General features: G+C 38.4%; 1 protein-coding gene across 1 annotated transcript in view; it reads right to left on the bottom strand.

Moving 5' to 3' along the window:
• Nucleotides 1-540: 540 nt before the first annotated feature.
• Nucleotides 541-18,781, bottom strand: part of RAP2A (RAP2A, member of RAS oncogene family) — a 32,483-nt gene continuing 14,242 nt past the window's right edge. The window contains exon 2 of the mRNA XM_037377273.1: nt 541-4,591. Coding sequence (XP_037233170.1) covers nt 4,354-4,591 — 238 coding nt within the window. The 3' untranslated portion in view covers nt 541-4,353. The remainder of the gene's footprint in view (nt 4,592-18,781) is intronic.

Genomic DNA, 18,781 nt, shown 5'->3' with positions numbered 1-18,781 from the left:
CTAATTGTATTTGAAGTTCTTTCTAACACTAACTCCTTTTGTATGGTGCTGAAAGCCTGCAAAACACTCATCAATTGAACAGCTGATATAACAAACAATCCTTTTTTAACCCTTTGCAACCTTGGTGTTATAGAAGTAGTTCTGCATATTAACTATATCATATATTGAGCAACTTCATACATCATTTTATTATATTTTAAAATAAGCCCTACTCCTCTCTTGTCATACCAAGAGCCATACCTTATCAAATACTATTTTACTGACTTTTGTCAGCATATATTCCTCTAAGTAACCACCTTCGCTATGGTTCTTTATCAAGCTTATAACTTAAATCACAACATCCATCCATCCATAAAAATTAAAAGTATATTTGCTTTTTATGTATTGCTATTTAATTTGTACCAGAAGAACATTTTGGCAAGAAATACTTAGCTGAACTGCAAATAGTTTACAGTGTTGTTTGAAATTACTGGCTAATGTCAGCGTTGGATGAACTTTTTGATCAAATCAAAGTGTATAATACAGGAAATGCAAGGAAGATTTCATTAAATAAATTTATTTGTTAAAATAATTTAACTCCAAATACAACTGCTGAGTTTGCATTGAGTTCTATGTACAATTCTTGTTTTATTTGAAACATCAAGGTTTAAACAACTGACATTGTTACAAAACAAACTGTTGCCCCATTTTAAGTTGCCAGTTGTATTAGAGCTCAACAATTAACTGTGAAATACATTAATTCACCCCTAGGAAACTCCAAATCAACAGCGTTAAGCCTGATTCCAGAACCCACTTCAGTCTTTCTTCAAACCCTGATCAAGAATTAACAGATGCACAACAATGCAGATAAAAGCCTCCTGCAGTTGTCAAACATTTGCTTTTGTTGCGGAGTTTCACAATTAAAGCCTAACCAGTGTTCTGATGGCACACTGGTAAAAAAAACCAAACAAAAATAAAAGCCAAACATGCACAAAACCCCCCAACCAAATGGCTGACATCTTTAGGCAACATTCTACACAGGAAAGCAAATACCAGTAGTTTTCCCACAGAAAAGTAATGCAACTGTAGCACTGGGGTTAGGGAGAGGCTAGAACCAGAACAGAAAATGTCACCAAAATTCTTTTGATGCTCTGAAGGGGCGGGCAGGGGGAAAAGATGCAACAGGGAAGAAAAAAACCAAACAAACCAAAAACAACCCAAAAGAAAACTCAATGCAATCATGTTTAATACTCGTGATCCAATTCTGGTTTGTTTGCTTTGACTAGTTTTTGTGTATATTTTTAAGGGAAAGAGGAAACAGTTGCTCTCACTATCACAGCTTAAAAGAATAAAAGTTGCAACATTTAAAAAAAACAAAAACAAACCAACCAAACAAACCAAAAACCAAAACTGGATAAATGCTGTCTTTGTAGAAAAGTACAAAGCTCTACAAGAACAGCCAAAAGAAAAGCGGGTCTTTGGAACAAATCATAATATTTTAAGGCATGTTATAAGAAACTTTCAAATACTAGAATTGGTAATCCTATCAGGGTACAAATGAAACAGTGATCCAAGACCGATGACTCCTGCAGGGTGGCCATGCAGCTGCTGCGTGGCTCACTTACCTCCCTTTCTGCTACCTCTGTAATCTGAAAAATCTGTCGAGTGCAACTGTCATTGATTCAAGCTCCACTATCTTCACGTTAGTGGAAATACAAATAGTGCATAACTACTTCCTCAAAACTATACGATGAAAGACATCACTTACGCTTTCCCCTCCCCCCGCCACATTGTGTGGTAGCTTACATACGGCTTATGTTTTTGAAAATACAAGAGTGTAATGAAGAAACAAGACTGGGAGATTTTTTCATTAATATTTTCTGTTAAAAATTTACTGTGAAATTTTTCCTATATTAAAAGCCCATCTGTTTTATATTAAGAACTTCATGTTAGGCTGTTCAGACTGTACTTCATGTCATTTTCTTGGTTGATGAACAATCTGTGAGGTAATATTTTGTCATCTCTGCAAATAACATTGCATAACATGCAACTCAGTTTCAAATTTGGGTTTGGTTGGGGTTTTTGAGGGCTTATGCAGTGGATCTCACACTGGCAAGCTGTTCTACAAGAGAGGTTGTAACGCTCAATAAATCATTTCCCAATCTAGACATTTTAAACTTTGAAATATCATTAATTCCACATCTGACATCTTGATTAAGCCTGGCGGCTGACACAACGGGCAGATGGGGAGTGGGGGTAAGAGAACATTCATACCATCTAGTTTAGGCATATAAGTTGTGTGACTCTGAGGACCAAAGTTTGCTATATGGTCAATGGAAAGAGGTAGGTGCCTCTAGGAGGGCGATTCAGAGCACCCAACATGGGCATTCAGATGCCAGAAATAAACAGTGTGCCTATCTCCCTAAGAGAACAAAGTACAGTAACGAAAGCTCTGCAAGGTAGATGGGAAACGGGCTACATTTACGTTCTAGTAAGGCTTAATGTTTTGTGACATCTAATGCCCTTTGATACACTGGCTGTGGAAAGGTCTTGAAAGATTAAGGGCAGAGATGGCCAGTTCTCTTCCATTAATATGATTTCCTTTAGTTATCATCCACTGAACTATAATTCAAAATGTTAAGGGCATTTATGTATGAAAATCTGCAAAGCGTTTTGTACTCAAGTTTCTTTTGTAGCAGATGAGAGCGTTTTTAGGAAGTTCTGCAGATGGAGGCAAAACTCTCGAACCTAACTCCAATTACAGCATTTCTAAGGGCCACATACACACACACACACTCAACGCGCACACACACACACCCCAGCACCCCTGTTTTCACTCATTTAAACACAAGGAACTACACTGTTACTGCACAAGATTGAAAAACTAATAAATGCATGGTGTTATTTAGACCACAGGCTCAGTGACTCTATTTTTATGGCCAATTTTACCTATTAAAAGATCCAGCTCAAGACAATCTCTCCAGCATTTAAAATCTAAACATTGTGATTGAAAACTTCTCTATACTTTGATTGTAAGACTTCAGAATAGGTATTTCTGTGCCATTAGTCATGCAAATGATAAATACTTCACTGCTATGAAACTAGCAAGTCAGAGCTCGAGCATCCTTTCAAAATAAAATATTTGCTCCCACCATTTAACACTACAATAATTGGGGCAACCTTTGAATAGTGTGTCAGGCAATTAAAAAGCCATTTCCACACTCACCTAAGGAATTACAACCGTAACTATTTCACCTCTGAAACAAATGATTTCACATGGTTATTCAATTTAAGTTTTCAACATTAAAGCTATCAAATAGCAAACTTGATTTTCAAAGGTTAGTTAGGGATCACACCAGAGAACGTAGCCCTTAAAGGCAAGAAAAACTGTTGTCTTTAACAAACTTAAAAATGCAGGATGTTCATACTGTCCCACGAGGTTTCTGCAGAAGGGAACATATGGATGCAACATGGCTTAATTTTCCTTACAAGATGGTACTAGTTAATCTATTAAAGTGTTCCTTGTTAGTAAGGCTCAGCAATTTTTTTTCATCACAGTTGCTTCCTCCTGGTTCAGTAAAGTGATAAATAAAGATGCTTCCTGCTTTGTAAACAGAGGGTTTGTTTGGCTTTTTGCAGACCAAAAACCTGAAGCGATCCTCCATTTTTGAGCAGCAAAATGAAAGATTTTAAACATTCCAATGCCAGACTGTTTCTTCACCCGTCTTTTGTTTTCAGATCTTGCCTCTCATTTCACACACTGATTCAATGTTTTCTATTTCAAGATGTGGGATAAAGTGTAGAAATAATAGCATCAATTTTGAAAAAAATCCAAACTATATAGGTCTCTGGTAGCCTCTTCCTCTAACACTGTCAGAAGTTCTGGTGAAATCAATGTATTTGACTGAACAAACTTGGCCACAAGTGATAGCGCACATCCTGAAGCACGGTAATTAGACACTGAAAGACTTGGCTCTCCTTTCGCACTTTTGCTAGTTGTGAATGGTCTTCAGAGATATTATCTCCACTGCTTTTGTTTCCCATTTCCAAAAGTTTTCCAACTTCTTCAGAAATAGTTGCCGTTGTTGCTGTCTGACTTGACAACACACAGACGCTCAACCGGAACGACCCTGTAGATCAACTGGCTGTGCCATAACATTGCAGGTGCTCAAAGGGAAACATGGGTGAGATGTGGTCATTTAACCCAATTATATTCAGAGTCAGTGATTGACTTTCAATGCTCAGCTCTGAGTTCATGTTGCTACTTCACTACAGATGTATTTCAAGTGACCCACAAACCAGGAAGTGAAGTAGACAGTTTTACCACCTTACAAAATTTCTGCAAATTAAGTCCAGGTTAGGTCATTTTTAATGCTATTGTATATTACATGCAGAACAGCATGGGTCATCTTTGTCTGGCTGTGCTGCATAGTTCATTTGTCTAACAATTTCCGCAAAGAGCTCATCCACCATTGTTTTACTTTTAGCAGAGGTCTCCATAAAGGGGCAGCCCCATTCTTCAGCTAAGGCTCTGCCTTCGCTCAACGATACTTCTCTCTCACTTTCCAGGTCCACTTTATTACCAACCAGAATTACTGGCACCTTCTCATACCTACAGTTTGAAACAAACAAACAAAACAAACAAACACAAAGAACAACAGCAATAATTATATTTTTAAAATGGAAACATTCTAAATGTAAACATCTATCAGCAATCAGTACAGACCCAACAGGAAAAGAAACATTTGGATGACCTTAAAATTTTACGTTGAAAAAATGCTTTGCATATTTCACATTCTAGCAATTTGTTACACATCTCTTTCCCCCTAGAGCCTTCTTTGAGTTCTAGGGAATGCTTCCTCCACTGAATTTTCCTTCCCGCCAGGCAATCTGCCAGGAACACTTCCACAGCACAGAAACCAGGAATATAATATTTTTAATTTTTTTTATGATGGCGATCTCAGGGTCTAAGAACAGGATGGACGTCCAACCCTCCCTTCAACATTACGTCCTCCTTCTCCCTGAACTGGTATCATATTTTATTTTCTGCTTGTGATAAGGATGCATCACTCTCCCTTCCAAGAGTACATTTATCTTTGGTTAATATACACAGAACTCTCAGGTTAGCAATAAAAGGGAGAAAACCAAAGGGCCAGTAAATTCATTTGCAATTTCAGGAAACATAGCCCACTTCAAGTACCGTACGCACACAGAAGTACTGTTATATAAAAACATGTATTAGTCAATACAGAATATGTAAACTCTCCCTTGCAGCATTCACACCATTATGCCAGTTAAACAAAAGGGGGAAAAAAAAAGTGTTCCTGGCAATACTATCACAGTTCTGCTTCATAATCAACTTGGACAGCACAATAGATCATATAAGCCATGAAGGAATTTATTACTTTGCACCTCCTTGTGAGGGGATCTTTGCCAATTTTTTTAAAAAAATTCAAATTCTTGTCCTCCTTTTTTCCATCCTCACATGCATAAACTCTTCTTCAGATATGGAACTAAGTAAGTGTTGTCAGGTTTTAAATTTACATATTTGCCATAGCAGAGAAGAAAACACTGGGCTTATTTCCAAAATACTCTTACACAGGTTTTCTCATGAAAGCAACAAGGACTGAGAGAAAAACTGATTACAGCTTTTAGCACTTAAACTAAACAAAGATTCAAGAGAAACAAGATGGTTCCCTCTTAATTTAAACCTGATTTTCTATGTTGTATTAGCTTAGTATTACTGCTTTGAGTCAAATCACTTGAGTAAGACAGCTGCAGACAGACAACAGTCACAGCTGACACCTGCAGCAGTTGGAGATGCCATTGTCCTGAAGGCACCTATAACCCCTTCTCCATCCATCCCACCCACCCTCCCTGCATCCCAGGCAGGGCAGCAGAGCAGATCCGGTGCACGTGTCTCAGCTGGTTGAGGGAAACATCCAGCAGCTTGGTCTAACCTAACAGTCATGATGAAACTCAGCACTGGAACAAGGAACCTATGTGCTCCTGGTGGGCTCTACTGCAGGGACAGTGGGCTCCCAGAGAGTCAGGAAAGGACAAAAGGGCAGTGACTTCTCAAACCACCTCAGCAACTCTTACACCACTGCAGCAGTATCAAAAATTGGTCCAACTAGGCCACAAGATGCAGTTGAAATTCTAAACTTAGTTATGCATCTTTGCTAACTATGGGAATGTCATTTAATCCACAGTCTGGGGCTGCGGTCAACAATTGTAGAGAATTCCCCTTTCACCATTTATCCTATCCTCGTTTACCATCTGAAGAGGCACAAGCCATTGCTTACTCTGTGGATATACAGTATTTAGCACAACGATACCTCTGGAACTCTAGCAAGAGCTAAGCTGCCATTAATTAAGTACCAAAATACACACAAGCATCTTGAAATCTGTCCTCCCGCATTTAAACACATGATAGCATAGTCTTTAATTACATAAGATGGATGGCATTCAACAGATAAAGAGAGTAATTCAACATTTCTTTTTATCTTTATTGTTCAGATGCATGCGTCCGATTGTATTTGCTGTACAGCATTAAAACCCCTTCAATGAAAGTGGAATAGGGTACACTTTCACATTTCTTGGTATCTGAGGACCCCAAACTTCCCTTGCCCCCCACCAGCTCCTCCAGGTATTCCTTTATCTTCTGAATTTTACCAGTGGGAAAAATTGAGAAATTCAGAGCAGCCACTTGACAACCATTCAGCAAAGAATTAGATGAGCCAGAATTAAAACACAAGATTACTTCTCGTTCTGCAAGATCACTCCAATTCACTGAGAAACATATATGAGGGGGAAAAACCCAACCCTCACTTGTTGCAGATTTATAGCCAGTTCCACTGAAATATTCAAGTACTTTAAAAGGTTTAGGAACCCTAGAAAAGCTGGGCAACTAAATATCTGAGGATCTATTTAATACTGAGTACTTAGCACCTGGGAAACGGAGTGGTGGAAATAATGCAGTTTTGTACTACCAAACAAAAAGAAGAACTGACAAGCTGACAGGATAGATGTGAAAAGTCTAATTTAATTTATTTGCACAGGACCATCTAGGAACTATTAGGTGGAACAGACAGAAGCACTTATATGTATTGCTTTTTCCTGCTTTTGCCTCCTGTATTTACATTATTCATTACCAACCTTCACCACCAAAAATAAGATGGGAATTCTACAGTCAATAGCCTTATTCACCTTATAATTCAGATTTGTCCAATAACCACTTTGCAACATTAAATTGTGTAAGAAAATGTTTCTGCAAAACTCTCACGATGTCATCTTATTAAACTCATCTTCACAGGACAAAAAAAAAGTTACTCTTGCAAAATATATCCTTGTACTACCTAAATTTTGAGTAGTCAACATTACAGAGAAAATACTGATTATGTATGTATATTCTGCGTGACTTAAGATATTTTGGTTTTATATATATGTATGTATTCTTATGCCTGCCTATAATATATATAGAAACTGTTTGTAATATGTATGCACACAGAGTCATGCAATTTGTCTTTCTATATAGAAAAGTCAGTATTCATTATCTAGAATAACAGAGGTTGGAATATGGCAAGTAATGGCAGAACAGCCCATGGATACTGAGTGGAAGACTGGCTCCAGTATGGGCTTATGAGCTCCAGTTCAGTACCAGTCCTGCCAGAGCCAAGCTGAGCATGGGAAAGCCAGACCGGACATCTATGTATTGTTTTCCCCAAATACCGAGATGATGACGAATTGACTGTGTGTTGGTCAGTGCCATACATCAACCAAAAGGTCTTTACAGAAACTATGTGGTTCCACATAGTGGTTCCAGCCCCTGCTCATCTTCATTCAGAGTCCCTGGAGGTCTCCACACAGTACTTCCCAGCTTTTGAGTTCTGGTAACACACCATGGAAACCCTAGCTCTCAACTAAATCAAGCCCTACAAGCTCCGAAGTTCAGGCTGGCTCTCCACCCTTTATCTCACAACAGTGCCAGAATTTCCTGCCTCACTTTGTATTCCGAGCAAATTTATTTCTGATAGGTACGGGGGAGACTCCTCCCTCAGTGCTCTCCTCACCATGGCTGCCGATCTTGCTGGAGGTGACTTTTGCCTGCTCCTGGAGGCTTCACTCACCATTTGCAGAGCTTGGACTGGCCAGGCATTGGTAGACCCACCACTGAGGTGCTGTGCAGCAGCACAGGCCCGCAACGGGGAAGGGTGATTTCTCAGACATAGTGGAATTACACAATTCCAATGAAATTTGAGGGCAAGAACATCACCTCTTCCTCACACGCTTTTCACCCTGCTGGATTTCAGTAAGCCAAGATCTGCCCTGCAACACCCAAGCAACAATGCAAGACCCTTCCATACAACACCTGAAAAAATATATAAAATTGCCAAACTTAGGAATTCACGAATGCTTCCAAAAGCTTCAAGTAGGACCTAACCTACTCACAAATACTTATAGCAGAGCTAAAGAGGCTAACCTCCCACTCCTCATCTATACCAGAGCCCTGACAAGCCGGACTGCTGCTGCCATTGCAGGATGTCCGAGGGGGCAGCTCAGCCCACTGCAGGAGCTGGGCAGGGGTCTCTCCTCTCAGTGCTGCCCATCTCCAGCACTAAGGTATGGGCAGGGGGAGAAGTGGCACAGTTCTGCTCCTTGTTCCTGGAGCAGGAAAATCCAATTTCCTCAATACTGCTGAAAAGCTTCAAGCGGCACTGATCGCTCCTAATGAAAAGCATGAAGGCCACCTGAAAATGAGAATGCCTGCTGGTTTCATCTCTGTCGGTGCAGCACAGTATATATTCTAGGGCAAACATCATAGCAGAGCCTGTAAGAAATATACTCAAATGCAGCACAGGAAGGCTTGACTTTTCAAGACCTCTTCAGGCGCAAGTTTTTGCAAGACCAATTACACGTGTTTGCAGAACATGTTTAAAGAACAAGGTACCTCACCCTGTTTAAATGATCTCACGATCTTAAGCTCCAGCGTGACAAGATACTGAGCAGTGGCAACTCCTGAAGAGGTAATACAATTGCAGCCATTTACAGCCCCATGAAAGACACCGGTGCAGAGTCAAATACCATCATATCCAGGATATCGCTACTGTCACGGCACAGTCATTACTGCATAAAAGACAACCAGCATGTAATTCCCAGTCCCAGATAACTACTCAATGCTAAAACCCATGTTTCTATCCATCTTTAATGAGTTTCTGGGACCAACAGGCTGCAGTAAATCCCTCAGTTTTCCCGAGGATGGACACCATAGCCACGTAGAATCAATAAATACACAGACTTTAAATGTTTTATGTGGCCCAGCCATGCACCACTGACCACACAGCCTTACACTTCACACAATGATAAACAGTTTCTATATTTGATCTTACCTCACATGGCACATGTATCATCCACATTTCTGTTTAGGTTAGTATGTATACTTTGAATTAACAGCTTATAACAGTCAGAAAGCCTCAAGATGAATGCTATGGAAATGATCCTCAGAGATTTTTACCTCCTGTTTTCTCTACCTCTCATTTTACTCAGGGAGAAAAAAACCATGGGCAGTGCTTGACATTGCATCTGAATCTCTTTTACAAGGTACTTACCAGATTTCTGGTTACAACTGTCATTGGATAAAGATAAAAACCAAAGATGATGTGCAGTGAAAATATAATAAAAGCAAAGAATAAATGAGTAAGAATTACAAAGCAAACAAACCACCGAACAAACCCCCAACAAATACCTCACACCAAGACTAATAAACTGTGCCAGAGATTACCCAGTACTCCTAAACAGGGGGCAGGAAAAGCAAGCTGGACCAGTACAGGAGAAGTTACTAAAAAGTTCAGATGGGTTCCTGCTTTGTAATTTCATATTCTTGAAGTGTTGCATCTTTTCCAGAATTTTTGCCTGAGCTTCGTATCAGAGCCAAGTATGTTCAACTAAAATGCAGAAACTTTCTGTAGAGTAAAAAAAAAATAATCAAAAAACCAAAGAACAAAAACGTGTATTCTTGAAGACTATTTCTTATAACTAGCTTCAATTCTGTTGAAGTTTGTGGAAAGATGTAAGATTTCTAGCTTTACATGTTAAATACTAGGACCACTAAATATAAAAGGCATCTATACATGATAACTATTCCTAATCATCAAAAGAAGTCTTCAGTACTAAGCCACTTTAATCACCTTCTACATGCAGAGTGTCTCATCTCCCCCCTATTTTACTAATATATTTCTGACACTTCTAATTGTCTTTCAAAAAAGAAAGTAATTTAAAGGACAAAGATATTATTTACATCATTGTTGTCCCTAATATCAGAAAGTCAGTAAAAATACTCTTCATTTCAGACTTAACAGAAAATTTGTGGTAACAATCCTGCCAAAATACACAGTAAAAGAATTCTGGGCAATATGAACTAAAGTATCAGAAATTACAGTTAAACCTATTAGATTGTTTACAAATTCATGCATAAATACCACTAAGCATTATTTCATAATGTAACTTGCAAACTTTGATTGCCTGCAGTAAAATCTGTCACAACTTAAACTAGAAGTTTCCTCATCTAGAGAAAGAACATATTCCCAGTGTGACTATCAAGACTTTTCTTATCCCTTTCACACAATTACTTGGACATTTAATACAGGATCCTCAATAGTTAAAAACTCGCATCAGCTTCAGAAGATGAGAGTGGTGTCCGGGGGGGGGGGGGGGGGGGGGGGGGGGTGTTGGTGTTGGAACTAGATGATCTTTAAGGTCCTTTCCAACCCAAACCATTCTATGGTTCTACAAATAGACAGTGTTCCCTAGCCTGTTTCTGAGCCTCTCATACACCAGGATGAGAAGCAGCAAGACCACAGAATTGTCAAGGGGAAACCAAACAATCTTAATCTTTTGCTGAAAGCTTCCAGTTCTTAAACCAAAACAGCAAGAAAAACATATATACTTCTAAAATAATTACTACCTTGGCTTAAGAAATTCAGCCAGAGAAGACTTTTCACTTTTTCTAAACCTTGATTCTTTGTATTTTGGTAGCTTTACAGCTTCTAACATTATGAGTTAAATCAACAGCAGGGGCTCGGTCTGCAGAGCCTGCAAATACACACCAATGAACATGTGTGTATTTACAAATATATTTATTACATCTATAGAATTTATATTTTTATATCTTATTATAATTTTTATATTATGAATATATCTATATAATATATTATATATTTATAATATATAAATAAATGTGTAGATTTATGGAATGTGCCAGGAGATAGATAGGTATATCTAAAAGTAGGCAAGCTTCTGCAAAGTTTGAGTACCTTGCTCTCTAATGGAAATTATTACAGCTTCATAGGTAAATCCATACAGAACACCTATAATACCCCCACCATTCTGATGCAAACAAGTCACTCCAGTTTACCAATTAATTGCATTTAATATTTGCTTTTGTAAGCTATATTGTGCAAGGCTTTAATTACTTAAGCAACAACTCCAAACAACAACAAAAAAAAGCGTCTTAAAATCATTTGTATAAATGAGTAGATGTTCAAGACCTTATTGGAAGTCCCACTGCAATTAGGTGGCTGAGTCATGAATTAGTTTGCTATAAAGAACAGCCTATGGCCTAATTGCAGGACGGGGGATTTAACATTTTATTCTAGGCTTTGACATGAACTCCTTATATAGCCTTTGGGAAAAAAACTCTTCAGATGGATCAACTGAGGTATATAAAGTCAGAATAATTTTACTTACTCATAGGGGAGCAAATTAAATAATTATTGTAAAACAACTTGAAGAACAATATTAGAATAATGAATAAGCACCACATCACATCACTTTTGAGCTGCAGAAACTACGTTTATTCTTGCACACAAAACTTTCTGGAAATAATCACCTCAACTTAAATAAAATACTTTTAACAGTTCAGTTCTGTGGTTGTTATAGTCAGCTCATGCTTTCCAGTTTGATTTCAAGGTCCAGGAAAAGTCTCAACCAATGCCAATTTTGCTTAAATTGTTTGGCAGGGTCACCCTTGGTACTGTGCTTGTAAGAAATTAGAGGAAATAATTCTCTTCCAAGCAAAAGCCCAACAAACCCCAATGTAATGAAGCACCGTATATATTTGCTTCCCAACTGTTACCATAAGCAGTTTCAGCCAAAGCACCTGAACACATTATTTCTAGGCAGCTTACAGCTGAGACCTTCAAAGTGACAAGAACCATGGATGGTACTATCCAATATGCATACTGAAAGGCCATCTAGTAAACCTACATCCCTTTGCTGCAACAGAGGCAACAGGATTATGCATATCATTTTTATATGAAGGACACTAAAGAACTTTCCAGGCCATTTCTGATCACTTCAGAGAAAAACTCTTAACTGTAGAGGAGATTATATATATATATATGTAAATATAAAATGTATATACCAGGTTGGATCGATCTCTGAGCAACGTGGCCTAGTGGAAGGCATCCTTTCCCATGGCAGGGGGGTTGGAACTAGATGGTTCCTTCCAACCCAACCCATTCCATGATTCTATGATTTTCCACATCTAAGATCTTATGGGGGAGCTAGAGTAACTATAAACTCCTTAGATGTGTTCAGCCTGCTTCTGCAAGTCACTGCAGACGCAGCCTATTTTCAGCTGTTACCTGCTTAAATGGTAAACCAGCAGGAATACCTGAAAATCCAATGCCCTGCCAACATGCCCAATGAGAGAGGAGTTCACTATTCACTAAAGGGAAGTCCTAAAGAAAAAAAACTTGATTGTCAAGACCTTAGGGAGACCTTTGCTCATTAAGTTTGCAGAACTCCATGAATTTTTAAATCATGTCCCATGACATTATTAGTTCCCCTTAAAGTAAGGCTCTGGCATAAGAACTGACAAACAGCACTGAGGGCTGGGGATGACAACAAGAAGCCCAAGACAGGAGTCACAGCGGTTCACACCTAATGGCATTTCAGATGCTCAAAAGCCTTTGTAAACAAGAAATTAGCTTTCACCTTAAACAGGGCACCTCTCCCTATTATCTATCATTAAAATTCATATCTCATCTAATACTGAAGTCTATTATCCAGTGATATATAACAACCACCTGCTTAGCAGCAGGTCTACTGTGAGCATATCCAAACAGTATTTTAATGCTTGAGTTCCCTCTCTACGCCAATCAAAATTCTTGTCTTATGCAATTGAGAATCAACATCACTTTGTTGAAATCCTGAAGTGCTTGCCACATTTAGCAACTCAGAAACACTGGAATTTTCAAATAAGAATTTTCTATTTCTTGGTATAATTTAAGAACTTTAAGAAACCACAAGTTTCAATTCTATATAAGATGCAAGGCAAGTGTTTCACCTGACATTTTGTTTCTAAAAGCAACAGGAAAATCGTAATGTCCTACAAATCTGAGATTCTCACAGGTGCACAAATTTCACTTATTTTCCATCTCTATACTCAGTTTGCATTGAAAGAAGTCTAGTTGCCAAGAAAACAATGAACAGATTACAAGGCACGGTATGGCTGCTTAAGTACAGTTCTTGCTCAAAGTTTCCAGACACTAAAGCTGAGCATTTAATTTTTTTTTAAAACTGCTGCTACTAGCTGTAGGAATGACTCAACATCTCCAAAATTAGGTCTCATTTAAGTATTGAAACTTCTGTGTCCATAACTGAAAGTTATTCTTAGTGATCATATTAGTTTTCTGATCTTAAATATTTTTAAGCTGTATGCCATGCTAATACATTAATGTTTGTTCCAATATAACGAGCATGACTGGGTATGTCAAGGTTTTTGGTACCTACCAAATGTACAACATATGCAAGATACTAAAATTAAAGAGGCTACTATCTACCTTTTATTTGTATTTTGAAGTCTTAAAGACAATTATTTAAAATGACCTTTTTTTCAGACATAACCACTTAAAATTAAATTTTATCCTCTGATACCTTGCAGAAAACACATTAAATGTCAAGTAAGATGAGTGCTGACACATGATTTAAGAGATGCAGGTTCAGTTCCATCCCCCGTTACAGGCTTCCTATGCAGTTTTTAGCAAGTCCCTTTAACTCTGTACCTCCAATTTCCAGCTGAAGAAAGCAGCAGTTGCCAGCTTTAAACTCTGAACACCTATGGCACATAAACACTTCTGAAGTCTTCCACCCGTCATGATGGAGGCACCTGAACATCCTGAAGGATGCATTAGCAGTTTTGCTTGGTCTTCAAGAGAAAAACATCCTGCATCCGAGCTATTCTCAGCAGTAGGCTATGTAGCACCACAAACCTTCAGGCTTTCTTTACAAGTACATTTACAGGTACATTAGGGCAGAATCTGCACCAACATCAAGCTTGCCAGAAGAAAGAAAAAAGCTATCGGATTAGGTGTGCGTCAGACTCAGAGCAAGAACACCAGCCTGGGGGACAAAGCCAAGGTTGTTACCTCACTTCAACACCACTGGCTTGAGCAGAAACTGCAAGGGCTCACAGTATCTTAAAAGATATGCTGACATTGAGGATTCCTCCTCCTCCCTGCTTCTCTGTACACAACTTCTACAAGGTCAGAAAGCCTGCCTATTCTGACAACATGGGATGGAATGGGTCCCTTTGCAAAGGCAATAAAAAATGCAGATACCTATTAAAAGCAATATAAGCTTCTTGCACATCATACAGCAAATCTATGGATTTTAACTTTCATATTTTTAATGTTTTATATTGCTGTGTTCAAAGAAGTTAACAGTGACTAACAAACACTACCATTTTTCTATTAGTACATGCTTTGTCACAAGAAATTTCTCTCAGAAGCGTACCACTTGACTTGCAAACCTTTAGATGAATTACTGTATTATTTTAAAATGCACTGTAAACTTACTGCACAACGAAGTACTGAAAAAGGTGAAGGAGGAGAAAAAGTAACGAAAAGGATTTGTGCCAATTCAGATATACCAAAGTTTACACCTGCAGCTGGGTTAAAGAAAAATCTGTCTCAAATATATTGTTAATATTCCATTTGGAAAAGCTGAAGCAGCATTTGGCCCTTCTATAAAGCACAGAATCTGGGAAGTAACTTATGAGGACAATGGTGGGTCTAGTTTCTTATAGATTTGGTCAATGCTGGTATCTGAAATTCTAGTTTTTCCTTCTGTCTACAACTTTTCCCCTCACCATTCCCCAGTTCATAATTAGAGCTGAGCACATGCCACAGTTTCTTCCACAACTAAGAGCACTGACAGGGTGTCTTTCCAACCAATAGTTCAGATAGAACTTAATCATTATTTAGATTTCTAATTTGTTCCAGACATTGAGCCACAGAACCACTGGGCCAGCAAGGAACCTCAGGAGGTCTTTAGTCCAACCCCCTGCTCAGAGCAAGGTCAGTCAGATCTCAAGCAGCTTGCTCAGGGCCAGCTGCAGTTCAGTCTTGAAAAACCCCAAGGCCAGGCCTCCCATTACCTCTTTGGGAACTTGTCCTAGTGTTCAGTTTAGTTTAACTTTGCCACAGAATTCAAAACTTACTGGAAGGTAATGGAGGAAGACAAGACAAGTAGACAGCTGAGTTGCGTAAGGCTTGTTTCCATATAAAATGGACTGAGAAACAACTGCCAAAGCTATATAAATATTTATAGCTATTAGTTTATGTACAGGAACTGATAATCATACTTACAGGATTCAACATAGACATATATCCTAGAATTATGAAAGCAAAGTGAATTAAGCAGATTTTACAGAATTAACGAAAGCTCATGCATAAGTTAACAACTTCAATCCCTTTATCCTTGTTTATTTAAACTAAAGAAAGCAAAAATTTTTAGTGGATAAACAAAGAAAAACTTTGGCTAGCAAAAACAATCAAACGCATATGCATTTTAAAAGGGCCAGAAGACTATAGCCCTGTAAGGTATTATTTCACTGTTCAAAGTGAACACACACTTATATTCCTTTAACCAATTTATAATCACTGATAAAAATCCTACTGCAAAACTATTGTAATAGGATTTTCTCTAGCTCATTAAAATTACACTTTTACAGTCTTCAAGAATAGGCCTAACAATTAATTCAAAACCTTCTTAGTAGCATCACTTGCTTCCATAGGATTAGAGTTCAGGAACTATCGTGTCATGTCATCCAGTCAGAACCACACAGAAAGCAACAGTTTCTCCTCCATGTCGAGGTAAGAACCTTCTTAGTCCAAGAAGTCAGAGCTCCTGACTTTCAGCCTACCCAGACCTAGCCTCTGAAAATATATGCAAGCCTGGATCATAAAGTTCGATTGCCACCATCTGGTCTGTAGATTAGAGCATTACATATGGATATGAACTGTATCTCCACAGCGGCTTTTATTTATTTAATTTTAAAATAATTTGACCTTTTACAATGAAACTAGCTTCAGGTCACTACAACTTGAAAAAAGTGAAATAAAAATAATGGGATTAAGAGGCAAACAATTTGGCATCAATGTCTGCTCTCTCATCAATCCCTGCTAAGGCAGGTAGATACCAGAGTTTATATGATATTGCATAGCCTGAAGAGAATTTGTGTGTCTAGTACGAAGCAGAGATGACTTTGTTGCCCTAGTAACCAAAGAGGAATACAGCTTAATGTCCTTCAAGCTAATAAAAATATCCTACAATGCATGTAAGACAACTCTGCAAAAATATGCCCTGTTGAGACAGATTTCCTGCACAACGGTACAATTAGGTTACAACTCTGGGTATTTTTCAGAAGATAGACTATTTCACAAAAACTCTAAGCAAGCGGCCACACTGGTATACTGAACCAATTTAGGAGAAAATAGTACAAGTTCTATCATTTTCTTTTACTTCAGCAGTAGTATTATGACTTCATTCATATCCTTTTGACTGTAGTCAAGCTCTCTTTCTCCAAAATAAAATTTGTCTCCAAAGAAAAGAAACAGATAAGAATCCAAAGGCCTTGACTAGTTTCATTAGCAGATGCTCTTCACTCCTGTTGAGTTTCTATGAAAACATTTGACTTTCAACTTGGGAAAGAAAAACATTCTGCCATAACTTCAAAAAGTTGGTGGCCCTTATCTTACGGAATAATTTCTACCATAAGCCTGGTTTAAATAACTTTTAACAGTGAGTGAACAGAGCACCAAGAAAGTTTTCTTTCCACAGTTTTCAGAAGTGACCTCCACCTTGAACAACTCAACTTTGCAGCTCTAGAAATTTGATTCAGAAAAAGCACATCACCTAGTTAAGTGAAACTGTTGCCGTATCTAAAGATGAATATACAAAAATAAGAGCCTCCTAAGTCACGTGGGGTTTTTTTGGGTTTTTTGTTTTAAAAGAAGTTTTTGTTTATCTTCAAGTATGAAATACTGCCTTCCACAATACCACCTCTATGTGGCAAATAGAAAATATGATTTACTGATAACCTCTCTTCTATGCTGAGGATAAACTTCAGAAATAATTTTCTTAGGGGCTTTTTTCATTCTTCCTACAATAAGACAGATACCAATTAAAGAAAAACAAAACCAGACTGCTTCATTCTACATCAGCATCCTGAATGTATTGGAAGACTTGAAACTAAAGTTTAGCAATTCTAGTGTCCAGAACTTTCCTGGGAAGAACTTCTTTATAAAATGACATCAAATATAGGGTATCTAGTACATAAAACAGTAAAAGCTAAACATATTATTCCTCCTTACCTGTGTGTATGTGTATCTCAAATCTAGTACTTGAGTAAGTATGAAAATGAAGCCAGCTAATATGAGGAGCTCAGATATACTCAGATGTTGAGCTATTTATATTTTAAATACTGCATAAATGTTAATTTCTTTGGGTCTAGTCTAGGTTAAAAAAAGCTCCCTTTTTCCCCAGGAGAGTTTTATTAACCTGTCTGACAGCCATTTTATCGTCTCTGGAGATACTCTGTGGCACTGTCACCTTGAAGACCGTTTTCTCTTGCACACGTTAACCCGACCAGCTATGAGGCCATACCTGCACCAAGGTTAGCCTCTGGGCCTCCATCACCATGCAGTGCCCACACCACTGCCCCTCCAGGGCTGCAGCACCTGGCTGCTTTAGCCGGTGCCAAAGCTGTGTCGGCAGCGGAGCGGGTACACCAGGGTCCAAGCCCAAGGCTCCTGGCTGCCAGCATCCCTAGGGCACCGCTGGCTGATAGCCTATGTCACCCAAAGAGACAGCAGCTGAACGGATGGACAGGATGGACTTTGCTAGCTGATAGAAAAAGCAATGTGTGCATGCGTGTGTGAGAGAGAAAAAGAATGAAAACATTCACAACAACAGGCTATAGCTCTTTGCAACATTTTTTTTTCCCCAGAGGGAGAAAAAAACCCCAATAAGCCAGGCCAAACTAAGTAATTTATTTGAAGTGGTGTAAATTCCCACACGGACACGAATTTTAATGTTGCTTAAATTAGACAGGAAACAACAATGTGGCTTTACATTGAACAAAACTTTCATATGTGGGAAATGCCTATTTTAAACAGAATATGAGTGCAGAACCTGGTGAAATGCACATTTTGTTTTTTGTCTTGGGTCCTGACCCCACAGGCTGGAAGACTGAAAAAAACCCTGCACATATATGCATATATTTGTGTATATATGTACATTTCAGCTGTCTCTCTAGAGAAAACTTACTTTTGAAGTGGTAGCATTTAGGTAGGTCACAGTTTGTGATAGATTCGCTAAACCATAAGGTACTTTGTTTTATTCTGAGTAACAAAATGTTACCCCAATATTTAAGTGCCTGTTTGTCAGGCTCTGAGTACAGAGAGGATGGTAATTTGTATACTTAACCCTCAACAGCAACAGTAAGGACAGTAAGAAA

Source organism: Falco rusticolus, chromosome 2, assembly GCF_015220075.1.
Source record: "Falco rusticolus isolate bFalRus1 chromosome 2, bFalRus1.pri, whole genome shotgun sequence".
Classification (NCBI taxonomy): Eukaryota; Metazoa; Chordata; class Aves; order Falconiformes; family Falconidae; genus Falco; species Falco rusticolus.
Note: the sequence above shows the minus strand (reverse complement) of the source record. Positions and strands in the feature narration are given on the sequence as shown.